The sequence below is a fragment of the Pleurodeles waltl genome, chromosome 9 (genome assembly GCF_031143425.1).
Source record: "Pleurodeles waltl isolate 20211129_DDA chromosome 9, aPleWal1.hap1.20221129, whole genome shotgun sequence".
NCBI lineage: Eukaryota > Metazoa > Chordata > Amphibia > Caudata > Salamandridae > Pleurodeles > Pleurodeles waltl.
The window spans coordinates 422,226,236-422,253,830 of NC_090448.1; the positions used below are offsets into that span (position 1 = coordinate 422,226,236).

A 27,595-nucleotide genomic window follows, 5' to 3' on the forward strand; every position below is an offset into this window, starting at 1 on the left:
GAAGCATAAACTCAGGATTCAGAAAGTAAAACAGTGATTAGGGTTGACTTTGCAAATAATTTATTTTACTCAAACAAACCCTTTTTAGAAAAATGACGATAATAAAAGACAGGGAAAAACACATACCTTTCTAGCCTGTACTATACAGTTTGCATACAGCTCTTTGATGGCAGTTCTTAGCTCACTCTGCTAGTTTATGATTGTAACTTATGAACTTAACAGTAAATAAAGGATCTGTGTGACAAAACCAGTATCCCACTGAGCATTGCACATAAAATGCTGTTCTGTGATCTGTTTAGTACACGTTCTTTGCAGCAGGCATATTAACCCTCTGTGACATGTTAGGTTAGTCAAAAATTCCACTAGACAAAACTCACATCTCTCTCTGGGAGGTACATTAATCACTAGAGTTATCTTTGCTCTGTTATTGTTGCCTGAAAACTGTTGGATATACAAGGAACTCTGCAGTTCTTTTAAAACTGCTACCCTGCTACAAAATGAGGCCCCCAGTAACAAACGCACCCCCCAACCCTTCCAGCCTCCCGGGGAAACGCCCAATGCTCGGTACGACCAGTTCGACCTTGATTTTAATTTGTCAATAAAGCACTTTAAGGGTTTGGCCTTATCTCCAGGACCTGGGACAGTTATTGGTTATTGGGCAGTTAGTAATGAGTAACTGAACCTTTCTAAAGTTAGTTAAAGTTTATCGGGTCTTTAAAATACATCTCCTCCACGTGTCCTTTGAAATAGAACAGGAACCCGCAGCTCATCAATTTCCAGCTTTCTTTCCTTGCCATCATCAAACTCCAGCTTCTCGCTGTCCTGGAAACATGAAAATTCTATCAACTGTGCTGCCGGGGGGGGGGGGGGGGGCAGCATGATGGCCGACTGGCAGCACTGAGTTAGTGCTCCGGTCCCCAAGTACAGAATCCTACATGATCCTGCTGTCCTCAGGCCCTGCAAACCGGGAAGAACGTTTGCGGACGTTGGGGGGGGGGGGGGCAAGGTGCAGCCCCTAGGAGAGAGGAGGGATGACCAGAGCTGTTTTTGTGGCTTTGATATAGAGGCCAATGTGGCCGGCGGAGGTGCTGGGCCCAGAGTGTGAGAGAGGGTCCTGGAGCAGAGCTGAGGCAGTGATCACTGGCTGTCCCCTGGTCGTGTGGGAGGCCGCACGCAGAGTTCGGGACACTGGAGACTCCAGTGCCTGCAGTGCACAACTGTTTGTGAGGTTACACAACACTTGTCTGCCTGCTCGCTGCAGAGGAGGAGGTCGTGGTGAGAGGAGGCCTACCGCAGAGCTGCAGAGACACGGACAGCGCTGCCTGAGCTGGAGGATTGGGACTGAGACAGGGGTGCTGCAAAGGGGGCGGAGCAGTGGCCGGATTCCTGCCTCCCCTCCACCCCGATTGTTCCTCAATTAAAGTGCGGAGGAGACAGTGAGTGCATGCAATGCACTGAGGCATTGTGACCGGCGACGGTGAAGCAAGGGTAGCGATATGTAGCATGGCAGAATAGGCCCTGCCACAGAGTAAAACTCCAGATGCTGGTGCGTTGGCTGCACAGGAGGATAATAGAGGATAGCTTGCGGTGGGGGGGGACCTACTGCCGAGAGGTTGGTGCCGCTTGACAGGGGGCAACAACGCCGGACAGAGCCGGACATTGAGTGCAGAAGTGAAAGTGACGGCCGCCGAATAACTGCTACTGGCGGTGTCCATTTGTTTCTCTCCTTCCTTTTGCACCCCTAGTGCTCAGAAGAGATCGGCTGCGACTGGGGGCAGACTGGGCTGTGACTGGGACAGAGGTGCTGGCCTAGCCGTTGTATTAAACTGTGCCCAACATCGCATGGCAGCGGACGATATGCAAGCGGAGTGAGGCACTCACTTATTGACTACTCCTCCATAGTGCTGTTCCCTGAAGTGCCAAGCCACTACTGATAGGTTGTGCCTTAAGCAACAAGGGCAAGGATAGAGTGGCAAAAGGTGCGCAGCAAACTAAGATGGACCAATTCACGGCGCAGCATCCTCGAGGAGGATCACAGAGCGAAATTGGTGGACTGCCGGGGGAAGTGAGTGAGCCTTCGGGAGCACAGATCCTGTCAGCCATTGAGGCTTCTGGGCAAGCAGTGCAGACACAGATCGCAGCTATTATGGAAGATGTTAACCTGTTGAGAACGGACCCACGAACTATGGCCGAGAGGTCCGTAACCACAGAAAAACAGGTGAGCACCATACGAACAGAGCTAGGCGCCTTGAAGGTTGCTGTGGCTACTCTGGAGGCCAAGACGAGTAAGCTGGAGATGAGAGTGGAGGATGCGGCGGGATGGTCCCGAAGGTGCAACTTGAGAGTTGTGGGCTTCCTGGAGGGGGAGGAGGGGCCGCCCCAGAAGTATTTTTGGAGGACTGGATTAAGAAGGCGCTACCTGCGACCCCGTGTCGGCTGTGTTTGCAGTTGAGCAGGTGCACAAGGCTTTAGACTCTCAACAGACTCCTCCCCCCCCCCCAAAGGACGATCAATGCCAAGATCCTCTATTAAAAAGATCTGGACACTATACTGCAAGAAGTGCGCAAGCACGGTGACAACTCATATGAAAATCATACTATAAGATTCTTCCCCAACTACACTAGAACTGTTCGGCTCCAACGACAATCATTCAGTGGTGTTAAGCAAAAGCTAAAGACATGGACACACGCACATGTTTCTGTTTTCTGCTAAGCTGAAAGTTCTGCATGTTGGCCGCTCACATTTTTTCCAAACGCCGGAAGCAGCATGGGTCTGGCTGTAACTCAGAGGAGGTGGGGGAGTCTTGGTGATCCCATCGGTGGGGAGGGGGATGTCCAGGGGACCGGTGACTCACTGGCCACCACACAGAGGAAAAACTGACGACGTCAATACGACATGACAGAGGCCAGAGTAATAGTGCGCCAACATTGCTCCATGAGTCTGGAGCAACGGCGGCAGGAATGAGAGGAGACCAGGATGTTGGTGGAGACAGTCACCTCTGCGGCTTCCTCGCGCCCTGGGTCTCTGCAGGGAGAAGAAGGCCCAGCTTTAGACCTGGATGATACACTCACATGAAGTGAGATGCACTTGTGTAGCTTGAGGGGATAGCTGGAGCGTGCCTCAGAGCTCATGGGCAACTGTGTGCAGTCTGAACAATGAGTAAAAGATTTAAAAATGATGTTCTGTTGTCTCTTTGAGCTGGCTGTCCCTCTGCCTTTGGAGAAAAATTGCTGTATTATTGGTCTTGGGCAGGATTGGGGGGGGGGCTCTGGTTTCTCTCTTTTTCCTCTGCCTTCTCCTCTCTTGCTCCTCTGTTTTCCTCATGGCTCCTCTCTCAGATTTAGGGAATGCGGGGTTCAACAGCAACAACGAAGGGGGGGGGCTGGTACTGTGAGGAGGAATACTTCCTTACTAGTTTAACCTTTTTCTACTGTTTTTGGTATTGGGTGTTACCTGAAGGGAGTGTGTGTGTCAACCTGGAGATAGTGGGGGGTGGGCTTGATGCACACTATCCTAAGACACCTTAAGCTCTCCTTGTGGTAGGGTGGGAGTCACTAACATGCTGCCGCTTGCCTACGTGTAGACCACAAGGGAGAGTAGAATACACACACGGAATGGGGAGACACAAGCTGTTCAGAGGAATTTACCCGGGGTGGGATGGGTTTGAGTTGGGTATGTTCATTGTTGCATTGGAGTTTTTTGTCACAGCAATGGCAGATTGTGTGCACTAATGCAATTAGTGGTGCAAAGATGTGCGAAGAGACAGCGGTGTACACGCAGGCTTGTGAGACCGGTGGGCGGATGATGGGGGTGCCGGTGGGAAGTGGGGAGGGGGGAGGAATGGCAGGAGGACTGCTACGATTGCACACTGAAATAGATCCCAATGAGTGATTTAGTGTGCTTTCTTATGTGGAGCATGTTGGGTCTGAACTCATTTGTAAAACGTTATAGAGTCCCCTCATACTTCAGATGAGTTGGCGTACATACCGCTCTCCTGCAGAAGACACATTTGATGGATGCAGAGGCACAAAAACTACAGACAGGAAAAATGGAGGGGCCAGCTCTACTCATCTACATATTCGTCTTATGCTAGAGGGGTTTCGATATGGGTGGCCCCGGGGATACCACTCCAGCTGCAGGGTCAAGTGGCAGATGTGGCGGGCCAGTATGTCCTCCCGCACTCGAATCTATATGGGCGTGAATGCTGTAAATTAAACATGTATGCCTTTAACACTGATGATGAGCAGTTTTTCAGGGCCTTGGAACAGGAATTATTACCCTATGTTGGTATGCCTATTCTGTGGGCTGGTGATTTTAATTGCGGAGGAAGATGGAAGGGGAGCTTGAGCAGCAGGAGGGGGCCCTGGCTCTATTGCAGAATCGAGAAGGGGATGGTGCTGTGGATTAAGCGGAGCTCCTAGAGGTGCACAGGCGGATAGAGGTTGCTTGAAACAGATTAGATAATCTAGTGCGCAAGGATTATAGACAGTGGTTGCATTATGAGGGCGACCGGTTGGGGCGCATGTTAGTGTGGCTGCTTACGCATGAGAAGCATCCACCATTGATTCTATCTCTTCGTGGGCTGGCTGGAGATATGATACTGGGACAGGAATGGGTCAATTCGCTGTTGCGCGACAACACTAGGGGTGTATATGCCTCGCCAATGTGTGTGGATGGTTCCCAAGTGGGTGGGTACTTGGCTAGCCTCCAGCTCCCAAGGCTGACGGAGATGCAGGCTGGTGATCTGGAGGGAGGCATACAACTGGAAGAATTACAGGAGGTGCTGCAGGCGATGCCTTGCAGAAAAGCACTGGGTCCAGATGGTCTCCCGGCTGAGCTTTTTCCTGCATACTCATCTCCACTTCTCCCTAGCCTATTGGAGATGCTTTGCGAGGCGCATAGGGAGGGTGCATTGCCTGTGCACATGAGAGAGGCATCAATAGTTATGATACCATAGGAGGAAAGAGATCGGACTGACCCCGGCTCCTACCGACCGTTGTCGATGTTAAATGTTGATGTAAAATTACTTGCTAAAGTACTGGCAATGCGATTGCGCCCAGTGATTACGCACCTGGTGCACGAAAACCAATGTGGATTTGTGCTTGGGAGGGGGGCGCATATGAATCTACAGAGACTCACCCACATGATGCAGGAAACTAGAGGCTCAGAGATGCGGCTGCTCTAGTTGCATTGGACATTGAAAAGGCGTTTGACACCTGTTGTGGGATTATTTATGGGAAGTGATGTGACCAATGGGGACAGGGCCGAGCTAACTGGGAGAAAAACCTACTTGACGGGGTAATGTGTATAGCGGATGCAGATCTGGAGCTATCGCTGGAGGATGGGGAATGGAACAGGTCATGCGCACTAGTGCAGGAAGGGTCCAGTAATGAAGATTTAAACTGGCTAATTTTTATTGTTTGCATAGGGCGTATCTGATGCCGCAGCATTTGCATGGAATATTTCCAGCGCGCACTGACAACTGTGTGCACTGCAGTACCTCCCCTGCCACTTTTGGACATGTCACATGGATCTGCAGGTCCTTGCAATCTTTTTGGTGTGAGTGATAGTGCAAAAAGTTACCACAACAATTAAAATAGAGATGACGATGAGGCACTGTTTACTGGGATTGTTGCCTCTCCCCAAAAAAGGTCACAAAATGACAAGCCCGTTTGTTCAGCTGGGACTGATACTGACGAAGCGGCGCATTGCTATTCATTGGGCCAGCCCAACTCCTCCGACCTGTGACAAATGGATGGTGGATCTAGTGGAATGGGCAACGGTTGAGGAGTACAGACGCCGTAGGGCCCGGACAGATGAGCATGCTGAGCGGGATGTGGAAACTTGGAACAGTAGGATTGAGCGGCTGGGAGGTGAGCCTGTGGAGGGAGACATTGATGGGCAGGCTACTGGGAGCTCGTGTGACTGACGATCAGGAATGGCTGCTGGGTGCTGCAGTGCAAGGGTCTGAGTGAATGGAATTCTCCGGGAGGATGGCATAAGGGGAGCGATGAGCAGAGTAAAGGGGGTGGGGCATGATGGCGGTCGCGGGGGATTGGAGCTCAGTTCTGTTGTTTATTTTGGCAGGATCCTGGGGTGTGAAGAGGGGCAGGGACTAGTTATATATATAGGGGGATGAGTGGGATGTGGCTGGTGTACATGGACCCGCTGGACCTCCCTCCTGCCTACGTGGAAATAAGGTGTCAGCTGTGGGAGGCTCTGGGGCTTATCTTCTGGATGCCCCGGTGTTCACCTCTCCCCTCATTCTCACCCCTCCTCTGATTTTTCCTGTATTTTCTTACTTGCTGTCTGCCTTTAGTTCATTAAGGAATTGAGGAATTTTGGATATCGCTCTGAAAATGTGGCTATGTGAAGGTGCACTTCTAACCTGTCATGCTGTCGATATTGTTTACTGTATTACGAAATGCTGTTGAGCTGTTTTTCCATAAAAGCTGATTTTTTTTTTTTTTTAAGTGTGCTGCTGGACATAGTCCTTCTATCATGGTGACAGTACTAGTGACATACCGAAAGGAATTTAGACCTGATTTAAGTTTTGGCAGATGGGAGTATTCTCCATCTGCCTGGCAGAGGACTTAAGATCCTCTGCCAGGCAGATCTCCAAAGCAGGATTTTCTTCTTGAAAATAAATAAAAAATGCTCCCCTGGCCAGGGGAGATATCTGTCATGGCAAGGGGGGCATTAGACAGTTTTCAGTGTTCCTCACCAGCAGGGTTTTCCTGGCAGTGAAAAATTACCTGTATGTCCGCCTATCTAAATTAGATGGATAAACATAGAGGTCAGCCTCTGATGGCCCTAACTCCATTGGGCCATTTGAGGGTAATAACCACAGTGGTTGCGGAGTAGTGATCTTTCTTCCTGTGATTGTCAGGTTAACCCCAATTTATTATTAAATAGGTATCTTGTGATGGTGCTTTCCCTATATAGTGCATCATCAGACGCTCACGTGCAAACATGGAAGCAAAGTATCAGGCAATCTCGATTTTTACTATTTGATTAAGAAGCTGTAATTTCTATAATGACTCCTATAATACAGTTTGCTATAAAATGCGAATGTATTTAGCTTGTAGCAAAACTGAATTAGTATTACATATTTGAACTTTTGGAGAATGTTGGTGAAGTATAAGAATGAAAATAACCAATTAATGAAATACTTTTATTCTGTAATTATAGGGACCATGGTGAGACCTTGTGGCATCCAGGTACCCAGAGCCAGTCAGGTAAGAATAAACAAATTGTCTTAATGGCAATAAACTGTGATGCCATTAGATTGGCAATGAGGCATGAAAGAGTGTGTGTGTGTTCCTGGCACAAAATTTAGCTGCAGCATGTCCTCTGCGTTCTGTCAGTCAAGGGTGTGGGGGCTCCAGTGACATGATCAGTGCTTATTTTGTAAAAGAATGTGTGTCAGGGGTCAAGTTTGGTCGGCTGCTCCTGGCTGCGTTATTCAACATCAGCATTCCTAGGCTGCGTAGTCTTGATTCCACCTCAAACCTGTTTAATGCATTACTATTCACTCTCTGCCTCTTTAGCTCACCCATGAAGGTTGTTTTTGTTATCCTTCTGTCATTTTATTTCTCCATATTTTTCTTTCTTCTTCTTTCACTTGAGTGTTTTTGGCTCTTTTGATTTTGGTTAAACTGTAATGAGGAACAATATGATCTGGTCCACAAAAATATGTGCCAGAGGGCAACACCTGCAACCAAATAGCTTAAATTCAGTGCTGATTCCCGGCCTACATCACATTGGGATTACCAAAGCCTCTTACATTCCTGCTTAAGTCTCTACGGTCTGACAATCTAATGGCATCACAGTTTATTGCCATTAAGACAATTTGTTTATTCTTACCTGACTTGCTCTGGTTACCTGGATGCCACAAGGTCTCACCATGGTACCAAAGCCTCTTACATTCCTGCTTAGGTCTCTACGAGACCGTCAGATCGGACTAGCATTAGGAGCGGCCCTACAAAACACATTGACCCATTGGGGAACCTAGCAAATCCCCACACAGCTAGGTTGGTTGAATCGGCTATGGCGGATCTTGGGGATGGAAAAGGTTACACTCACTCTCATGACACTGGGGCAAACTTTCAGAGAGCTATGGCACCCCTTTCTTTCCCTATTCTCTGGAGAGTTCAGAGAGCTGACTTGTCCTTAATACTTGCAACTCCTACGGCTACTAGAAGGGGATGACCCCAAGGGACCTGATCTGGTGGGAGATCATTACAGAAGCCCAGTGTCTCCAACTCATGACTGGATAGCATAATTGTGCACCTGGGGGGCAGGACGGGGAGGGGAGGGGCTGGTGGTGGTTGGATATATGTTTTCTTCAGTTTGTGGGTGCTGTGTCACCCTCTGTTCTACTATATTGGAAAACCAAAAAAGAAATTTGAACAATAAATTCAGCGCTGGACATGGTCACCAGGCCGTTCACCTTTTATTGCTGGCTGCATAGCTGTAGTCATGCTACAGCGACTTGAGTACATCAATGCTGACATCATTGGAAGTGAAAGCCTGAGACAATTAACACAGTTATGCCTACCATTTGCTGGCAGATTGTCTTTAACCTCAGTGAGCTGCTGCCAGACTCAAGTGAACCATATGAGTGGGATCAGTGCAAGTGTGTGGACATTTTCCCAAAGATTGTTCATTCTCATTTGCCTCAACCCTGCTGCAGCCTGTGTGGCACAAATCGACACACAGACAACTTACTTTATACCTATGCTGCACATCCATGACTAGCATATGGTGTCCTGCAGCCCCTCTCCTTACCTGTCTCCAACCCAGACCAAGATATAACCCAGTGCTTCCATCACAGTTTACCTCTGAAGTATGCAGGACTCAAGCCAACATCCATGGCTCCGTTGTGACATCTCAACTCAAGCCCACACTGACGCCTGGAACAACTATGGGTGGTGCTTATTGTGCTGTGAGACTCACCGGTCGAAGTACTGACCATCACTGCACAACTGATACTGCCTTTGCTGTGCAGTTGTGTGTTCAGATGAACCCTGTACTGCAGCTACACAGGCTATATCCATTCTATGTGAGGAAAGTGTGCACTGCTCCTGCCTGCGCTGTGCTTGCTCTGTGGGTGCAAGGGATGCTCGAGCAGATACTTCAGGGAAGTGTGAGGGAAGCTTTTGGTGGCGGAACTGCTGATGCACCTGTTCTGTGTGATGAAAGTGTACTTTTGCTGCACTCATTGTATTCTCTGTGCGAGAGGAGCTTACACTGTTGATGCCAATGTGGCACCTCAGTTGTATGTGTGGTGGAAGCTTGCGTTGCTGGCCTTTTAGTGGGAAGGAAGCTTGCATGCTGGCACCCATGTGGTCCTTGTTCTGCATGTACGAGGGAAGCTTGCGCTGGTGAAGCTAGTGTTGTACCTGTTCTCTATGTCTTATTCAAAACTGAGAACACACTTGTTACTATAAAAAACAAAATCAATGCACATGGCAAGTGCTTGTTCAGAATATACGTCTGACAAAACACGCGTCGATCTCAAGTTGGCAACGCATCAGGTTTGATTAGATCACCCAGCTATATTGTTTGGATCTGGTTACCCAGCGCAGCTGTCGCCAGACTTTGTAATCAACAAGTAATGAGCTTTTAGCATTACTGTTGTGAAATGGACATTATCAAACCACAGGTTGACTCCCCTGAGTTCAGCATTTGATTAGATAGAATTTTCGTGCCTCGACTAAAAATCATGACTGTATTACACTTTTTGCATTATGAGAATGATTATGCTCAGTGGAGCAAAAATCTGTTGTTTAATGGCAGCAAGCCAATGATCAAGGCTGTAGGTCTCATCTGTTTAGTATGAAACATTACAATAAAGTCAGTAGGCCCGATCACTAAACAGGAAATCTGAGATGCTGTATGTGAATGCCACAGGGAAAACCGATGACTTCTAAATGGAGTTTTATAAGACATACATAGACTTACTGGCGTGAGGCTGAACGAGCTATACAATGCAGCATTCAAGGTGGGGGAGCGGGCCCGCTCCATGGGGGCAGCTTCCAGAGAGCGCTCAAGGTCACTCAACTTGATATTGTATGCACCAGAAATCCAACTGAGAAGTATATGCAGTTTCCATCTGGCTGTAAAAGGTGATGGAGTGGTAATAATGGCCAACGCTGGGATCACTTTCATGAGGGACCTGTTTCGCAACGGGCTTTGATACTTTTCTATTCCTTGATGGAAAAATTTGACCTTCCAGCAGGACAATTTGAGACCCACAGGCACCCGGACAACGTACACAATTGGAGTGGGCAGGAGGCTGATCTCCTATCTTGTCAAGGCCATTCCAGATCAAACCCAACACCCAATTCCCCCCGGCTACATTCTGTGTCACATGGGAGCATATTGGACTGCCCCTCACACTAAAAGAGTAGGAATAATCTGTCTACCTTCCACAGAAACCTTTCCAGGATGCCCGACTCCAATACACCCAACATAACATATTCCATCTCATGCTCACCTGACACCAGAGCGAATCCACAGAATCTACCATTTGGCCTCCACCGCATAACCCCGCGTGCACTCTTTAAACAATAGGACCAGGTCTGCCATGCTTTGTTTTTACACCTACTGTTGATATATTTCTTTATTTATCTCTTTCTATTACTCTACACCTTCTGGACTAAAGGTATCATCACCTACTGTGATGCATCACTATCCTAGTGTTATACAGTATCGACCATGTACTGGTATAATTTTTCTAACTACTGTGCGTAGAGATAAATCACAATATCGTTTGTGATGACTGATGTACTGCATATTTGTATACGCTTGTAAAACACAAAACTCAGTAAGACTTGTTTTAAAAAATACAATACAGGCAGTAGGAATGAAATAGTCACTGTGAAAAGCATATGTTTAAGTCAATGGACATTTAAGGGTGGATTATTATTACTTTCTATTAAAGCCTGCTGAGAAGTATTTTGATACATGGAATCTCACAGATTACCATAGTAGGTAAGGGTTTTGATGCTGGTTACCCCCTCTGAAGAATCGTGTGAATAGAGGATTTGCACTCTGATAATCCTTCTCGTAGGAGAGATAGTATTTTGATTTGCCATTTGCCTGATGGCTGTATTTGCAAAATTTTGTGCTGTCAAGCCAAGAAATGTTCTTTGGAAACCAGTCTCTCACTGGTATCCCGCAAGACTTTTTGATGCAAGATGCTCAATGGGGTGAAAAAATATTTATGCAAAATCGCATAATGAGTAACTTCGAGAAATTTCATGAATTTTGCATAACAGGATATGTGGAAATTGGGTGAATTTCTTTGGTGTAATTAACATTTCTGTTAGGCCTTCCTGTGAGTGACAGCATTTGTCTGATCACATGTACACATCTGCCATAAATAAAAGCTTTATATTTTTTTTATATGTCCCCTCCCCTTCCATTTCTTTCCTTCTCCTCTTTTTATTTTCATTTTTTAGAGCATTCAAAAGCTTCCCAACACTGCACTTGTGCTGCCTACTTGCCACTCATTTCACCTGCAGTGCGGTGCATCCCAGACAGCCACTGCCTCTAAACCAGACAACCATCATGGAACAGAATGGAATTATCCATTCTGCCAATGTGTTGGTTCTAAATGTGGCAGCAATACTTTAAAACAACAATCCACTATGTACAATGCCACAGCAAGATGGCCACCCTTTTCTATGTTCAATTTTATTCGTTAGTGGAAGCATATGCCTGCCACATTTAGACAGCAACGTACCTCTATTTTCTATTTTTATCTTGTATATGCAGTTGAAATTCTATCTGATTTTTATTGTGGATGTGTAAGTAGGTAAAAGCAAGAATGGGTGGATGAATGGATGCACTGGTCCGAGGATGAGTGAGAGTCCATGTATGATAACTTACTGAGTGCCTAAACCTATCAATTAACTAACCAGGCACTTTAATTTATTCCCTGTATTTCTACGTAGCATGTATTTCTTTGTAATATGGTACTTATAGTTTTGTTTTTTCTTGTTCTCACGCTATAGCTCAGTGGCCCCGAATGCAAATTAAAAGCAGACAGGACTGGCTGTGCTGTTCACACTGGACATGGGCAAGACGTTTTGTACCCAGTCACCAACAAGCTACTCACCTTACTGGTTTGGTCTATATGAAGGACTTCCATGAAAGCCTTCTGGGAATAGGACTCTGACCATTTTGTCCTCAGGTTGAAGGTGTGTTTCCGATCCATCAAAGATTTAAAAAGAAATGTAGCTTGTCTGAGATATAAATGAAAAAAGATGCACACACAAATTAATAGTAATGTATGTTTCCAACAAGTGCAGGTTACACCATTCATTTCACCCAGAGATTGAGTTTCACACAAAACTCACAAAGCTTTCACGTGCAGTGCAATTTGCCTGTTCATAGCATGCACATTCAATTTTTTGTGACCTTCCTTACTATGATAATAATGGTAATACAAATCACAATACTAATAATAATAATAATAACAATTCTACTGCAACACCTACTACAACTAATAATAATTATGCTTGTTATCACAGTTTGCCATTTTGTAGCAACGTATATCACAGGTGTTACTATTACCCAATTCAATAATACTCAGATTATCAACACTGGAAACATAAAAGGCTGAGTGAACATGATAGTAGTTTAACATGTGAATTGCAGGTTGCACAAACATATCAGTCTCAGACACTTAATTCACTGAAATATCTTGCCACTTAGATTAACTGTTACCATTATTTCCCAAGGCGCAAAACACAACATCAAAAGACAAGAAAAGGAAAATGTTACTTACCCACTAGACATCTGTACGTGCCATATAGTGCTGTAGATTCACATGCTTTGCATAAGTCCGCCATCTAGTGTTGGGCTCGGAATGTTACAAGTTGTTTTTTTTCGAAGAATGTTTTCAAGTCAAGATCGAGTGACTCCTCCTCTTGGTAATAGTGCGCATGAGCAACAAGTCCTTTGCTAGATTGTTTTTCCGCAGGCAGGTGAGGTAATATATATATATATATATATATATATGTATATATATATATATAGATATTGATAAAAAAGAATGTCCACAGAGTGTATATACATATGTACAATATTTGTGGAAGAATTTGACTACAACGACTAAAGGCGTCCAGGGAAGAGGTAGGGCGGATGTGAATCTACAGCACTACATGCCACGAACAGATGTCTACTGAGTAAGTAACATCTTCTTTTCAATGGCATGTGTGGCTGTAGATACACATGCTCTGCATAGACTTTAAAGCAGTCCCCTCGAAGTAAGCAATGGCTAACCTGTAGGAGTTGGAATAGCTTGAAAAAGTGTTCTGAGCACTGCCTAGCCAACATTTGCTTGTTAGCGAGCTAAAACATCTACACAGTAGTGCTTAGTGAATGTGTGTGGTGTAGACCAAGTAGCAACCTTACAAATATTTGCTATTGGAATGTTTCCTAAAAAGGTCATAGATGCACCTCTTTTTTTGGTACAGTGTGCTCTAGGAGCTGTAGGTAATTGTCTTTTAGCTTTCAGATAACAAGTTTGAATACACTTGACTATCCATATCCATCTTGCTATCCCATTTTTGGAAACTGGATTGCCTTTGTGAGGTCTTGAAAATGTTACAAAAAGCTGTTTAGATTTTCTAAAACTTTTAGTCCTGTCAATGTAATACATAAGAGCTCGTTTAACGTCTAGTGTGTGCAAAGCTCTTTCAGCGACTAAGGCCCATATTTATACTCGGTTTGTGCTGAATTAGCCTCATTTTGTTACACTAACTCAGCACAAACCTAACTCCATATTTAAACTTTGGCACTAGACACGTCTAGCGCCAAAGTTATGGAGTTGTCATTTTCTGGATGTGAAAACCTACCTTGCGTCAATGAGATGTAAGGTAGGCGTTCCAGTCCAGAAAAGGACGATATGGCCTTAGCGCCATATTTATCCCCGTGCTAAAATCCAGCATGGGGGGAACTTGCTTAGCGCCATTATTAAACGAATGGGTATTGGCAGGCGTTAGGGGACCTGTAGGCATATTTCCATGGTCAGAGACCATGGAAAGAGCCCACAGGTGCCCTTCCCTGGCCCAAGGGACACCCCCACCCACACCAGAGGGACACCACAGGATGGGGGACCCATCCCAGGTAAGTCCCGGTAAGTATACATTTTTTTTAAAAAATTCACGCTCGGAGGCCCTGACTTGGGGCCCCCTGCATGGCGCTGGCAACAATGGCCATGGCTCCTGTCTTTACTAAGACAGGAGCCATGTCCATGGGGACTGTGCACCAGAAAATGGCACTACACTGCTCAGAGGCATTTTTTTGCCTCTAAACAATGTAGTGCCATAATTCGGCGCACAAGCTCCGGTTTTCCCGACGCCCCCCCAGCCTGTTAGCATCCTTTACAAGGACGCTAACAGGGCATTGGCGCCGGCTAGCGCCATTCCATAAATATGGCACCCGGCGTCTTGGAATGGCGCTATACTTTTTCACACAAAAAAAGTATAAATATGGGCCTAAGTCTGGCTGTTGGAAAAAGACAGGTAACACAACTGATTGGTTATTGTGAAATGATGAAACTACTTTTGGGAGAAATTTAGGGTTTGTCCTAACGACTACTTTATCTTTTTGTACTTGGAAAAAGGGTTCTTCTAAAGTGAAAGCTTGTAATTCACTTACACGTCATAGAGAAGTGATAGCCACTATAAAGACAACTTTCCATGAACGAAATTGCAGAGAGCAGGAATACATTGGTTCAAATGGTGGCCCATAAGTCTAGTAAGGACAATAATAATGTTCCACACTGGAGCTGGAGGAAACCTGGGAGGGATAACCCCCTTAAGTCCTTCCATAAACGGTTTAATTACAGGAGTTCTGAACAAAGAAATATGTTGTCTGTTTTGGAGGTAAGCTGCTAAATGAAGTCTAATAGATGAGTATGCTAAATTTGCCTTTAGTAAATGTAGCAGATAACAAATAATGTCTTGCACTGATGCTTTGAGTGGATCAATGTGTTTAAGCTGACAGTAGCATACAAAGGGTCGCAAAAATGCATTTTGGTATGTAACTTGTTACCGAATCGCAAATTGGATTTGCGACTACATACTGATTAGGTATTATGAAGGGGCGTGTCAAGGGCGTCCCTTCCTAATACCGAATCGCAGAGGTATGTATGATTGTTGTGTGACGTGAATGCGGTCGCAAAACAATCGCAGTTACCACCAATTTCAAATTGTTGGTAACCCATTCGCAAAGAGGAAGGGGTCCCCAAGGGACTCCTTCCCCTTCGTGAATGCATGCAAAAATGTTTTTTTAAGAGCAGGCAGTGGTCCCGTAGACCACTGCCTACTCTTAAAAAATGAGAAGAAAACTTTTCATTTTTCATTTTTTAAACGCATCCCATTTTCCTTTAAGGAAAACGGGCTGCTTTTAAAAATAAAAGATTGCTTTACTGAAAAGCAATCACAGACATGGTGGTCTGCCGAGCCCAGCAGGCCGCCATCCCTGTGATTGTAGCCATTCGCAATAGCTCGCAAATTGCGACCTACCTCATGAATATTAATGAGGTGGGTCCATTTGCGGGCCCTTGCGAATCGCAGTATGAAACTCGTAGAGTTTCATACATATCAACAGCGATTACTTTATTGCGGTTCGCTAAAAATTACAATTAGGTAATCGCTATTGGATAAAATGGTACATCTGGCCCAAAGTGTTTCCATTTTGCAGCATTACACTGTCTAGTTGTAGGTTTACGTGCCTCTCTAAGAATGCCCATAAGCTCAGATGAAAGTTGTAAATATCCAAACTCTATGACTTCAGGAGCAATATTGCAAGATTGAGTGTTTTGGGGTCTGGCTGTCTGATTTGACCTTCCTTTTGAGTTAAAAGGTCTGGTCTGTTGGGAAGTTTCTGATGGGGAACCACAGACAGATCCAATAGTGTTGTGTACCAAGGTTGACGTGCCCATGTGGGAGCTACAAGGATCATGGTGAGTGATGTTTGTCTCAGTTTGCGAACCAGAAACGGAATAAGTAGGAAAGACGGAAAAGTGTAAGCAAATATTCCTGACCGATTCGCCCATATACTATTGTCCTTGGACTGAGGGTGTAGGTATCTGGACGCGAAGTTTTAGCATTTCAAATTTTCTATGGTGGCGAAGAGATCTATTTCTGGTGTTCCCCCGAGGTGAAAGTATTGGTGAAGTACTTGTGGATAAACTTCCCATTCGTGGGCTTGTTGCTGCATCCTGCTTAGGAAGTCTGCCAAGTGATTATCCATTCCTGGGAGATATTCTGGCAGTAAGTGAATAAGATTGTGAATTACCCACTTTCAAATTGTCTGCACTAGAAGGGACAATACTAGAAGGAATGTGTCCCCCACTGTTTCTGCAGATAATACATAGTTGTCATGTTGTCTGTACGGACTAGAACCATTCTGTGGGAGAGTTGTGGCAGAAATGCTTTGAGCGCTAGAAAGACTGCTAGTAACTCCAAGTAGTTGATGTGATAGGTTTGTTGAATGGGATCCCATCTGACTTGTATTCTGAGGTTGTTGAGGTGAACTCCCCTACCTATCTGTGATGCATCTGTATCTACTATGTAGCAAGAGTGATTTGAGGCATAGAGTCTTGAAAGGGCCACCCTTTTGAAAGGTTGGTGGGATTCCACCATTGCAGAAAGCAGTGAGTCTGGTGGTCATACAACACTAGATCCTGAAGATGACCCTGTGACTGAGACCACTGATGAGACAGATACTTCTGTAATGGATGCATGTTTAGTCTGGCATGAGGAACGATGGCAATGCAAGAAGCCACCATCCCCAATAGCTGCATCACTAGTCTGACTGTGTAAGTATGGTTCTCCTGTAATTGAGACAGAAGGGTTTGGAAAGCTTGAATCCGTGCTGGGTTTGCCTATGCCAACCCTGAGTGAGTATTGAGAATAGCTCCAAGACAAGGCTGTTTCTGTGAGGGTTGGAAATGGGATTTGAGAAACTTTATTGTAAATCCCAGAGTGTGTAGAAGGTTTACTGTGTAATTAGTATGTTTCTGACATTGTTGGATGGTAGTGGCTTTGATGAGCCAATCGTCCAAGTATAGGGAAACGTGAATATGTTGGCTTCTGAGGTATGCAGCCACTACTGCTAGGCATTTTATGAATACCCTGGAAGCGGTTGCTACACCAAAAGGTAGAACCCTGAATTGATAACGTTTTCCTGCTATGAGAAATCAGAGATATTTGTGATGTGCTGGATGTATGGGAATGTGGAAATAAGCATCTCTGAGATCTAATGGTGTCATGTAATCTTTTTGTTGTAATAGGGGCAGGGATGTGCAATTTCTATTGCCCAACGCCCGGGACATATTGTTTGGGGTCAAGGGCAACAAGTTCTCATGTATATTTTGTCCTGGGAACAAGTAGGCCAACCTCCTGCAGCACAAACGCTCTGGTTGCCAGTTGACAGAGAAGGGAACTGTCTGCAGTTGAGGTAATATGTATGTTCATATGTCTATGCTGTTCAAACCTGTATTTATGGTTCATTCATGAAAAGTCTTTGTTATTAGAGTGAGCACTGTATATCTAAACGTTTTAAGGTCACACTGCACTACTGATAGGGGTTCCAGTAAAAAAAAGAAAAAAAAAAAGAAGAAAGTGTACGCACATGTTTGAAAAGTCTAACAATATGAGGCTGAGTATAATGCTCCCAGAATGCTCTCTGATTAGATGCAAATGTTTGCAGAAGCTTGTATGGAAGAACGATAATTATTTGCTTTCAAAATAAAATGTTCATAAAAAATGCAAGTAGGAAAAAAAAGTTCTGCTACTATGAAGTATTAGGTGCTATTTCTTTGAAGCGCCATTTCGTAAAATGTGTTGATGTATGCTGGTATTTAAAAAAAATATTCCTAATGGAAAATCAGTGTCACCATTTTCAACAAGATTATGGGAAGCATGAAAATAAACAAGCACTGGAAAAGCCAACCTATCCTACATTTTTTGTGAGTTTTTTGGGTTCGCCTATGCGTGTCTTGTTTTGACATGACTTTGATGACTTTCTTTATGAATCAGGTCCCTCATTAGGTCTTTTTCGACATCTTTATGTGTGAAGATGGGGCTGTTGTACTCACGTACCGGGCTGCTGGAATCGATTGGTTGTCGATGCCAGAATCTTAGTCCAAGTTGGAGTCTCAGATCGAGAGGGCTCCCTGATGTCCAATTTCTTCTTGTGAGTATTCTTCTCCGAAGATGTTGGGAGTGTTGTCTGGTGTCTTCGGCACCATCTCCAACCGTTGTGCTCTTAGGTCCCTGAGAGTTTTCTTCGATCGAAAAGACCTACAGCCATCGCAGGTCTCTTCCTTATGTTCTGGGGACAAGCACAAGTTACACACCAAGGCCCTCATTATGACTTTTTCGACATCTTTATATGTGAAGATGGGGCTGTTATACTCACGTGCTGGGCTGCTGGAATCAATTGGTTGTTGATGTGAGAATCTTCGTCCAAGTCGGAGTCTCAGATCGAGAGGGCTGCCTGATGTCCAACTCCTTCTTGTGCGTGTTCTTCTCCGAAGATGTCGGGAGTGTTGTCTGGTGTCTTCGGCACCATATCAAACCGATGCGCTCTTCGGACCCTAAAGGTCTTTTTCGATCGAAAAGACCTACAGATGTCGCAGGTCTTTTCCTTATGTTCTGGGGACAAGAACATGTTACACACCAAGGCCCTAATTATGACTTTGGCGGTCTTCCTTGAAGACCGCCAAAGCCACGGGCGCCAGAAGACCGCCAGTGCTGGTGGTCTTCCGCCCACCATATTACGGGTACTGCTGGATTTCCGCCATACTTTGGGCAGAAATCCAGCAGTAGTCATGCTTGCGGGCAGAGGCGCTCTGGCGGTTCCACCACCGGCCCGCCCCACCAAAAGGACTCCACCAGCCATAATATGAGCAATAATACGGCCTGGCGGTGTCCGGCTGGCAGGGCGCTGCTGGCGGTGGAAGCGCCCCTACCTGTTCCCTGACGGATGACCTCCTCCCCGGACCAGGTAAGTTGATTGACCGACAGGGGTGGGAGGTGTTGTTTGTGAGTGTGTGGTGTCTGCGTGTGTGCATGAATGTGTGGATGCATGTGTGTATGCACGTCTTAATTTAGAAGTGAGTGTGTGTGTGCATGAATTTGTGTATGCGTGTGTGTATGTGTGTCTGAATGTAGAAGTGAGTGCGTGTGTGTATGAATGTGTGTATGTGTGTTTGTATGCGTGTATGAATGTCGAAGTGAATGCATGTATGGATGCGTGTGAGTGAATGCATGTATGAAGGTGTAGGTGAATGAGTTAATGTGTGGTGCGTGTGGGTGTTTGTGTAGATGTATGCGGGATGGGGTGGGTGGAGGGGGCCGCTGTGTCTAGAGGGGGAGATGGGGAGAGGGGGTTCTGTGTATTGAAGGGGGGTGGCTTAGTGCTTGCTGGGGGAGGTGGGGGATTTGTCTACCAGTGACAGGGAAGAAATTCCGGGAGCCTTTCCGGGTTTTCATGGTGGTGCTACCGCCGCGGAAACCCTGGTGGAAAGGCGGCTCCTAATACCACCGGCAGTCTTCTGTGGATGATCATCTCCAGCCCAGCGGTTCCAAACGCCATAGCGGTATGAGTGGAGATGTGGCGGGTTGGCAGCAGCCAACTTGCCACATTCATAATGTTTTCACCGCCAGCCTGTTGGCGGTGGGACCACCACATTTACCCTGGCGGTCAGAAGTCTGCCAGGGTCATAATGAGGCCCCAAGTGTTGATCTGTGTACGGTAACTTAGAGTGGCATTGAGGACAGAACCTAAACGGAGTTCGTTCCATTAGCTCAGCATTTTTCGGCACAGAGTAGGCCCAAGAAGGGGGTGAATGCCCCCAACGCTGATATTTGGATCGTTTAATTAAAGTGTGGAAATATGCAATCAAAATACTATACAATTGTCGAAAGAAAGAAGGAAAGTTCCAAAGAGACTGAACCGAGATCTACTGAAATGAAAATACTCTAACAAAGGACTCAATGCCCATGCACACTATCACCGAGAGGAGGAGTCACTAGATCTCGTTACTCAAAAACATTTTTCAAAGAAAAACAACTTATAACACTCGGAGCCCAACACTAGATGGCGGGCTTACGCAAAGCATGTGTATCTACAGTCACACATGCCATCAAACAAGTTACATACCTGTACACTGTGCTTCTCCAGTATTGACATCTTTCATAGAGTTGGGAGTCCCACAGTAGAATTAACAAGTATTGCAAAGAAAGGATCATACAGAAAAGTTCAAACAAGTGATTTTGTTAACCAATTTACATTGTTTTAATAAGAACCAAACTTCAGCCAACCAGGAAGCAGTTCCTTAGGCACTCTTCACGCTTTCAGACTCTGCCATAAATTGAGCCAACCTAAAGGTGGCAGCAGAGCCACAGTGATGGCTGTGGTTAAGAGAGCTGAAAGAGTGATCATATCCTGAGGCAGTAGTGAAGAAGAAGGTGGTAAAGTTAGGGGGAGACTACACTGTTTATGTAGGGGAATAGATTTCTTTATATTTACAGACTGTAAATAGTTTGGACACTTTTTCTAAAGTGTGGTAACTGTACTTGTTATCAATGCCGCCTTCAGATGATTATACCTCCAACATATTTTTCTTCAATACTGCTGCTGTTACTTTGGGTTGAATCCACAAACAACCCAAGAATTGGGAATTTACAATAAGCACTTTCAAAAATCATATTGCAGACATGTGAATGAAGCCTACTTCTAGGCTTGCTATTTCCAAAACGGTTTATGTTTTGAAATCCTGGATGCATTATCTACAGAAATGTGCATAGTGGAATAGATGACAAGGTTTCAAGAGGAGACAGTAGACATTTTCAATATGAGCAGGCAGACACTTCGAAGCTGGCTGATGCCATGCTCTTGTCTTAGCATGCTATTCACATTAGTCTGGTGTTAGTTGATTTGACAGCGAGGGAATGATTACCTTTTCCGTCATGAGGTATCCACCTGTCTTGGGCTATCTGATATCCAGCCCATAATTTCAGACATGGTCTCAGATGGTGAAAAGTTATTTGCTGACAAAGTGGATTAAACACTACAAAAGAATAAAGAGCCTAGGCAGCCAGACTGCCAGATCTTTGGGACTATTAGCAGCAACACAACCATTCCAAGGTGCCTATCAGTATAGGATTGGCATGAGCAAATCCTCAGGTAGCAGTAAATCTATCTTTGTGTTGCCCCAATACTAGAAGCTATATCTGGGTTAGAGAACATGCCAAGCAAACAACATTAACTCATGCTTTGACAGGGGAAGCCACTGTAAAAGTCCCTTGGAGCATGTTCTGCCAGAAGAAAGCAGACAGAAGGATTTTTTTTTGCAATGGGAGCAACCAACCTCAAACTGATTGGCCATGCAGATAGCGAAAAAAAGAGTACTGTTTCACATTCAAGAGATTTCCATCAACATGCCCTCCACAGACAGAAAGAAGAACAGGCATGCACATGGAGTTAAGCTTTAAGGAAGTGTTGCCGATGTTCCTGAAGCAAGTTGTAGAACAGGAGTCAGGAGAAGACTGGAGCAACTCCATATATTTTCTCATCCCAAAAAGAGAAACCTGGAAGGATGAGCATGACCTAAGTGTCATCTGCTGTCCAGAATCTCAATCCTTTAAAAGTGTAAAGACTATTTGAAAATGCCCTGCAGGAGGTTCAAACATGAGAAGAAGTCTGCCACAGGGCTCACCGGCACAAGCTGAATACTAAGCCTCATTTACCAGCTTTAACAATGCTAATAAATTTCCATCCTCTTCTTCTGCCCCGGCATGGCTGGGTCAGACCAGCCCCACTTGTTGGTCTCCCAGACAATTCATTGGTCACTAATGCTCCATCACACAGACTATGTGGAGGTGTTCAGTGTTGAGGCACTCTAAATCTTGGAACTTAAGGTCAATACATTAGATGTTGAGGATTGTAAGGAACTTACAGTGGTGCTGCAGATGTATCATCAATGTTCTTCATCCCCTGAGCTCCATTTCAGTATAGAAGAGCTCCTATTTATGCAAGTGGCAAAGGACTCTGTTTCTTTTTTTTCTATTGCACATGCCTAAGCGAAAATGAAGCGTGGTAGCCAAACATGATAGGTATGGAAAACCTTACTTGGAATAAGTTGGTTTTCCTTTTTTTGGATTTTGTTAAAATGTGTACTATTCACATATGAATGACCAGTTTGTTCAAGGATTAGTAGTTAAGGATTTAGGCGTAAGCATGTTGGATAAGTTAAAAAAATAAGGTGAGGTGTTTAGGCTTGAAGGAAAGCTGTAATGCTCTTGCTACTTTTTTTCAGCATAAAGTAGCATCTATCCAGTGCTCCTTCTCAGAGAGCTCTAGGAACACTCTAGTCCATATTTGTACTTTTTTTGCGCAGCATTTGCATCATTTTTTGACGCAAAAGTTGCGCAAACTTACAAAATATAATCGTATTTTGTATGTTTGCGCCACTTTTGCGTCAAAAAGTGACACAAATGTGGTGCAAAAAAAGTATAAATATAGGCCTTTGTGTTTGCAGTTCTGGTTTGAACTGTCACAAGATCCATCTCGTCAGCTTTAGTTTCAACCTTGCGATTTTGACAAGCTACTGCCTCTGATGCTGCCTACAAAATTGGGCTCTCCTGCTGATGCGGCCTCTGCCGCTATCTTGGCATTGGGAGATTTACCCAGTGCTGAGAAACCCTATTAATAACTCTTTTTGCTTCTGCCCAGGTCCCCACACGATGGAAGCATGCCTCAGTTGTGCCCGTCCTGAAAAAGCCTGATTTAGATACTTCTAAACCTGAGAATTATAGACCTATCTTACAGCTACCTTTTTCCGCGAAAGCTACGGAAAAACGTGCTAACCAGCAGCTCTCAATGTTTATTGAGCCTAAGGATCTGCGTCACAATACACAAGTGGCCTTTCACCCCGGTACAGCACAGAATCTGCATTGTTGCAGGCCTCTGAGTTGCCGCTCCAGATTCTGAATAGGTGGCATAGCAGTATTATTGCTGTCGGATAGGAGCACGGCCTTTGGCAGTGTGTACCACAACCTTCTGTTAGAACGGTTGTAGAGCTATGGGATTGGATATAAGGCCCTGCAGTGGTTTGCATCTTTTCTTCAGGGACACACTTTTCAGGTCGAGCAGAAACCTTTTTCAATCTAAGGTACTGCCACTGCAGAAAGGGGTGCCTCAGGGCTCCTTCTTGAGCCCCACTCTGTCTATCCTCTACATGCGCCCCCTGGCAGATACCATTGAGCGGTACAGGTTTGAAATCACATTGTACGCTGACGATACTCAGATCATTGTCACCATGTTGTAGAACTCAGCCATGACTGCTGCCTCTTTGAGGACTTGCCTGACTGATGTAGCCCTATGGATGGACTGTAATTGCCTAAAATTAAATGCAGGAATGACGGAGGTCCTCATTCTTGGGGGAGCAGTCTCCACCTGGACCCTCGACTGGTGGCCATCTGCACTTGATTCCCCTTGATGCCAAAGCCCAAGGTCAAGAACTTTGTCATTCTGTTTGATGTCTGCCTCACGTTCGACAAATTAGATCCGTTGAAGGCAAATACTTTGAGATATTACCAGCTCTTGAAGAAATTATCGGGCTCTTGCCTGAAGCTGGAAAAAAAACAGTTGTCTAGGCTCTAGTCATCTCATGATTGGATTACTGTAATGTCTTATATCAAGAAGTCTCGCAGTCTTGGCTAGCGAGGTTACAACGTGTACAGAACTCTGTGGCTAGGCTACTGCAGAACCTTCAGAGAAGGGCTACGATGGGCTTGGCCCTGCATAAATTGCATTGGCTCCCTGTAAAGAAACATCTATCCTTCAAGGCTCTCTGTTACTGCTATACGGCCTTTAATGAAGCAGGGGCTGGCTTGCTACCTGCACCATTTTATCAAACCATACCTCTCTTCAAGGTGTTTGAGATCCTCAGGGGCTCTGTTGGCAGATATTCCCTCAGTTAAGAAGGTTCGATGGGAGGCCGCTCCTTCAGCTTGTTGGGACTCCTTCCATTGTACCTTAGGAAATCTAAGGCAGAGGTTTTATTATGGGAAAACCTTAAAATGTGTCTCTTTCTCCTGGTTGTCCTTGGGTTTGTTATCTTCTGTTCTGTAGCTAGACCTTTCAGGGCTGGGACACATCTTCGAGGTAGCCATAAGCTTTATAAATTGTTTTAGCATTATTATTAGGCTTACAATATGATTTTACGATTCACTTTACAGATTTAGGCATATGCAGAGACATTTAGGTATAGGCCCAGCAACTAAAACGTCAGAATCAGGATTAGGGATTAAGGCATGGGTAGTTAGGCTTTCGTTCTGCAGTTAAGCTCAATTCATAAGGTTTGGTTTACTAGTGTCTATATGGGTTGAGTCATCCCTTTGAGTTGTGCCCTAATTGATGCTCAAAATGAGGTTAGTCCACCTTAAATTAGTCTAAAGGTTCTGTCTGAGAAACCAAAAAAACGAGAAACTAAAAATAGCATGCATTGTGTTGCTGAATGGATTTTTGTTTACAATGTACATTTCTTTTAGTCACATATGATTCAAGAACAAAAGAAATCACATAAAAATGCTAGACATATAGGAAAATGCAAACCTCATTGCCAAAACATTTCTGGTCTTTTGAAAAAGATATTAACACATCTAATACCACTAGTCCTACTAGTTCTAGTACCGTTAAGTCTACTACTACTACTAATAATATCAATCATCTTTACTGCCCCATGCAATTTGCACCACAATATTCTCTTCATGGGTCCCCAATTTCCTCTAGTTTTGGAAAACCCAGACTCTCATATATAATACCTTTTCCACCAGACTATGGGCCTCATTACGACCCTGACAGCCGGCGGTTAGCTGGCCGTAACACCGCTAACAGGCTAGCGGTGTTCCACCAGCTATTATGACCCTGGCTCAGTAGCCACGGCCATACTGCCGGCCCCTCCAACATACCGCCAGGCGTAATCCCCAGGGCAGTGGTGCAAGCACTGCTGCCCTGGAGATTATGAGTCCCCAACTGCCAGCCTGGCCACGGCGGTAAACACCGCCATGGAAAGGCTGGCGGTAAGGGGGACTTAGAGTGTCCGTGGGGGTCCCTGCACTGCCCATGCACTTGGCATGGGCAGTGCAGGGGCCCCCAGGCATAGCCCCATCGCGCATTTCACTGCCTGAATTTCGGGCAGTGAAATGCGCAACGGGGGCTCCTGCACCCGCTGCACGTCAGCATTGCTGCCGGCTCTATTACGAGCCGGCAGCAATGTTGATGTGACTTTTCCGCTGGCCCAGCGGAAATGTCGAAATAGGGAGCCAGATATACCGCCAGCACTGGCGGTATACTGGCACCTGCAGCTTCGGCGGTCTTTAACAAAGACTGCTGAAGTTGTAATGAGGGCCTATGTTTTTATACCGATTATTATAAGACGGGACCAATCTATTGCCCCACAGTCATACAATAGATCTCTTGGCAACCATCAATGTCATGTTACTAATGAGTTTTCTGTATTTTGAAACAGTTTCATCACCCCATATGCCCAGCAAGATTAACTTAGTGGAACAGTCGAAGTAATCACCCGGAACCTCCGACATACCTTTCTTCATCCATTCCCAAAACACTTGCTCGTGGGGGACATTCCCACATGGCAATGGGGAAATGTCCCTATCTCACCCCACACTCTGAAACAACTGTTGTCAGTGAGTAAGCCAAACCTTGCCAGCCTTTCTGTGGTATTGTAAGTCTCAATGTAGTAGCTTTTTCTGAGTGAGTCTAACCCAGATCTGATGAGCACTTCTCTTAGGAACACATGGGCCTCTGCCAATTCATCATCTTCCACTTGAACCCACATCTGTCATCCACCTCTACCTGAGTGAATGTAAATTGTTGAGTGTTTTGTTGACCAACATTCTTTATATCAGAGATGTAGAATAATTCCTGGAAGGGGGCGACAGAGCTCTAAATTCTAATGGGAAATCATCTTGAACATTCTACAGCTAGTGTTTATGTTTGTGGAAGGCATTTTTGGTCTGCACATATCTAAACTAAATTGTATACAGACGGGGTCAAATGCTTCACTCAGATCCGCATATGATTTGATACCACCTGACCCCCATATATTTCCTAACATCAATATGCCTATCATATCCCATTTCATGAAGCACTGAAGCATGCACAAGTCACGTACAAACATTGAGTCAAAAAATGCCTTTTTTGGAGTTGGGACATCCTGCGACCCTATTTACTGAAGATGCCAGCCACCGTTTTCACTACCGGCTTGCTAATCTCTGGTACAGCTTTCATGACTTTTCCATCATACACAGTACTAAGATACCCTTTCAAGCTTATGGCCTTTCTGTTTGCCATCAAGGAAACTTCTTGTTGTGCGGTTAAGATACACTCATTGATAATCACCAATTGAGAGTCCCAGTTGTATCTGTACATATGGGGCTACACAATCCCCCTTAATGTAGCCCAAGTTGAGGGTGGTTACTGAAACCTTGCAGCCACTTCCTCCCTTTGCAAAGCCTGTAGCAGTCTATCTTGACAAAGTAGATCCCGGACATCCAGAAGGCATGTTTTGGATGATGTATGCAATTCTAGGAAAAGTGATCATTTTGTACAGGGTCACCCTACCTGTGAGAGTGAGAGTGGGAGCCTTCTCATCTGAGACCCATCCTCCCCACATTTTGTGAGGTCTTCAGAGTAGTTTCCAGAAACATTTCCATATCTTCAGTTTAAAAAAATGTCCAAGTATTGAAAGCCTCCCTTAGCAGAGAGAGAGCGACATCTCTCCAGTGAGACCATTCTGTGAGAGGAAACAATGTTGACTTGGCCCAGTTAATAAGTAGGCTTTGAGAAGTGAGAAGTGCCTATCTGTAGTAACAGTGTCAAGGATTTTGTTGATGGATGCTAACGGATGCACCAGATATAGGGGCATATCATCAGCATGCAGTGAGATGACGTCCTCCCAGTCATGATTTCACTGTAGTCCTATCAGCAAGATATTCTGACCGATCCAGCACACCAAAGGTTTGTTTGCAAGAGCACAGAGTAAAGGGGCCAGGAGGCATCCCACCCCTGCAGAACTGGTTCTAACACCACCCTATTGACCCTTTCCAGTGTTCTGGGGTGTGTGTGTATAAAGCAGTGAGACCCAGGATAGAAATGAAGGTTCGTAGACCATTCGCTCCAGAACAGCTATCAAAAATGGCCATTTTATTGAATCAATGATCTTTCCAGCATTTAACAGTAGGGGTACTGCCATTTTGAGTAACACTTTGGCGCCATCCAGGCAGCCACAACAACATCGCAGGCAGTGTCCTGTTTTCCTACCCAGCCTAGACCCCTGCTGAACCTTCTGATCAGGAAGTTTACCACTGGCTACAAATGGTTGGTCAGTGCCTTTGTAAGCATTTTGTCTCCCGTTGAGTAAGGCTACAGGCTTTAAGATGTACACTTTTTATTCAACTTGTCCATTTTATGTTTCAGAAATATAATAGCCGTGCACAGGTCGATCACCCTCCTTCCTAATTTCCAGTGGCATATT

The 27,595-nt window shown here is 45.1% G+C and overlaps 1 protein-coding gene across 1 annotated transcript in view; it reads right to left on the bottom strand.

Moving 5' to 3' along the window:
* The window catches only part of LOC138259465 (uncharacterized), a 215,348-nt gene that overhangs the window by 33,026 nt on the left and 154,727 nt on the right, over positions 1-27,595 (bottom strand). Inside the window, exon 4 of the mRNA XM_069207226.1 lies at positions 12,128-12,254. Coding sequence (XP_069063327.1) covers positions 12,128-12,254 — 127 coding nt within the window. The remainder of the gene's footprint in view (positions 1-12,127; positions 12,255-27,595) is intronic.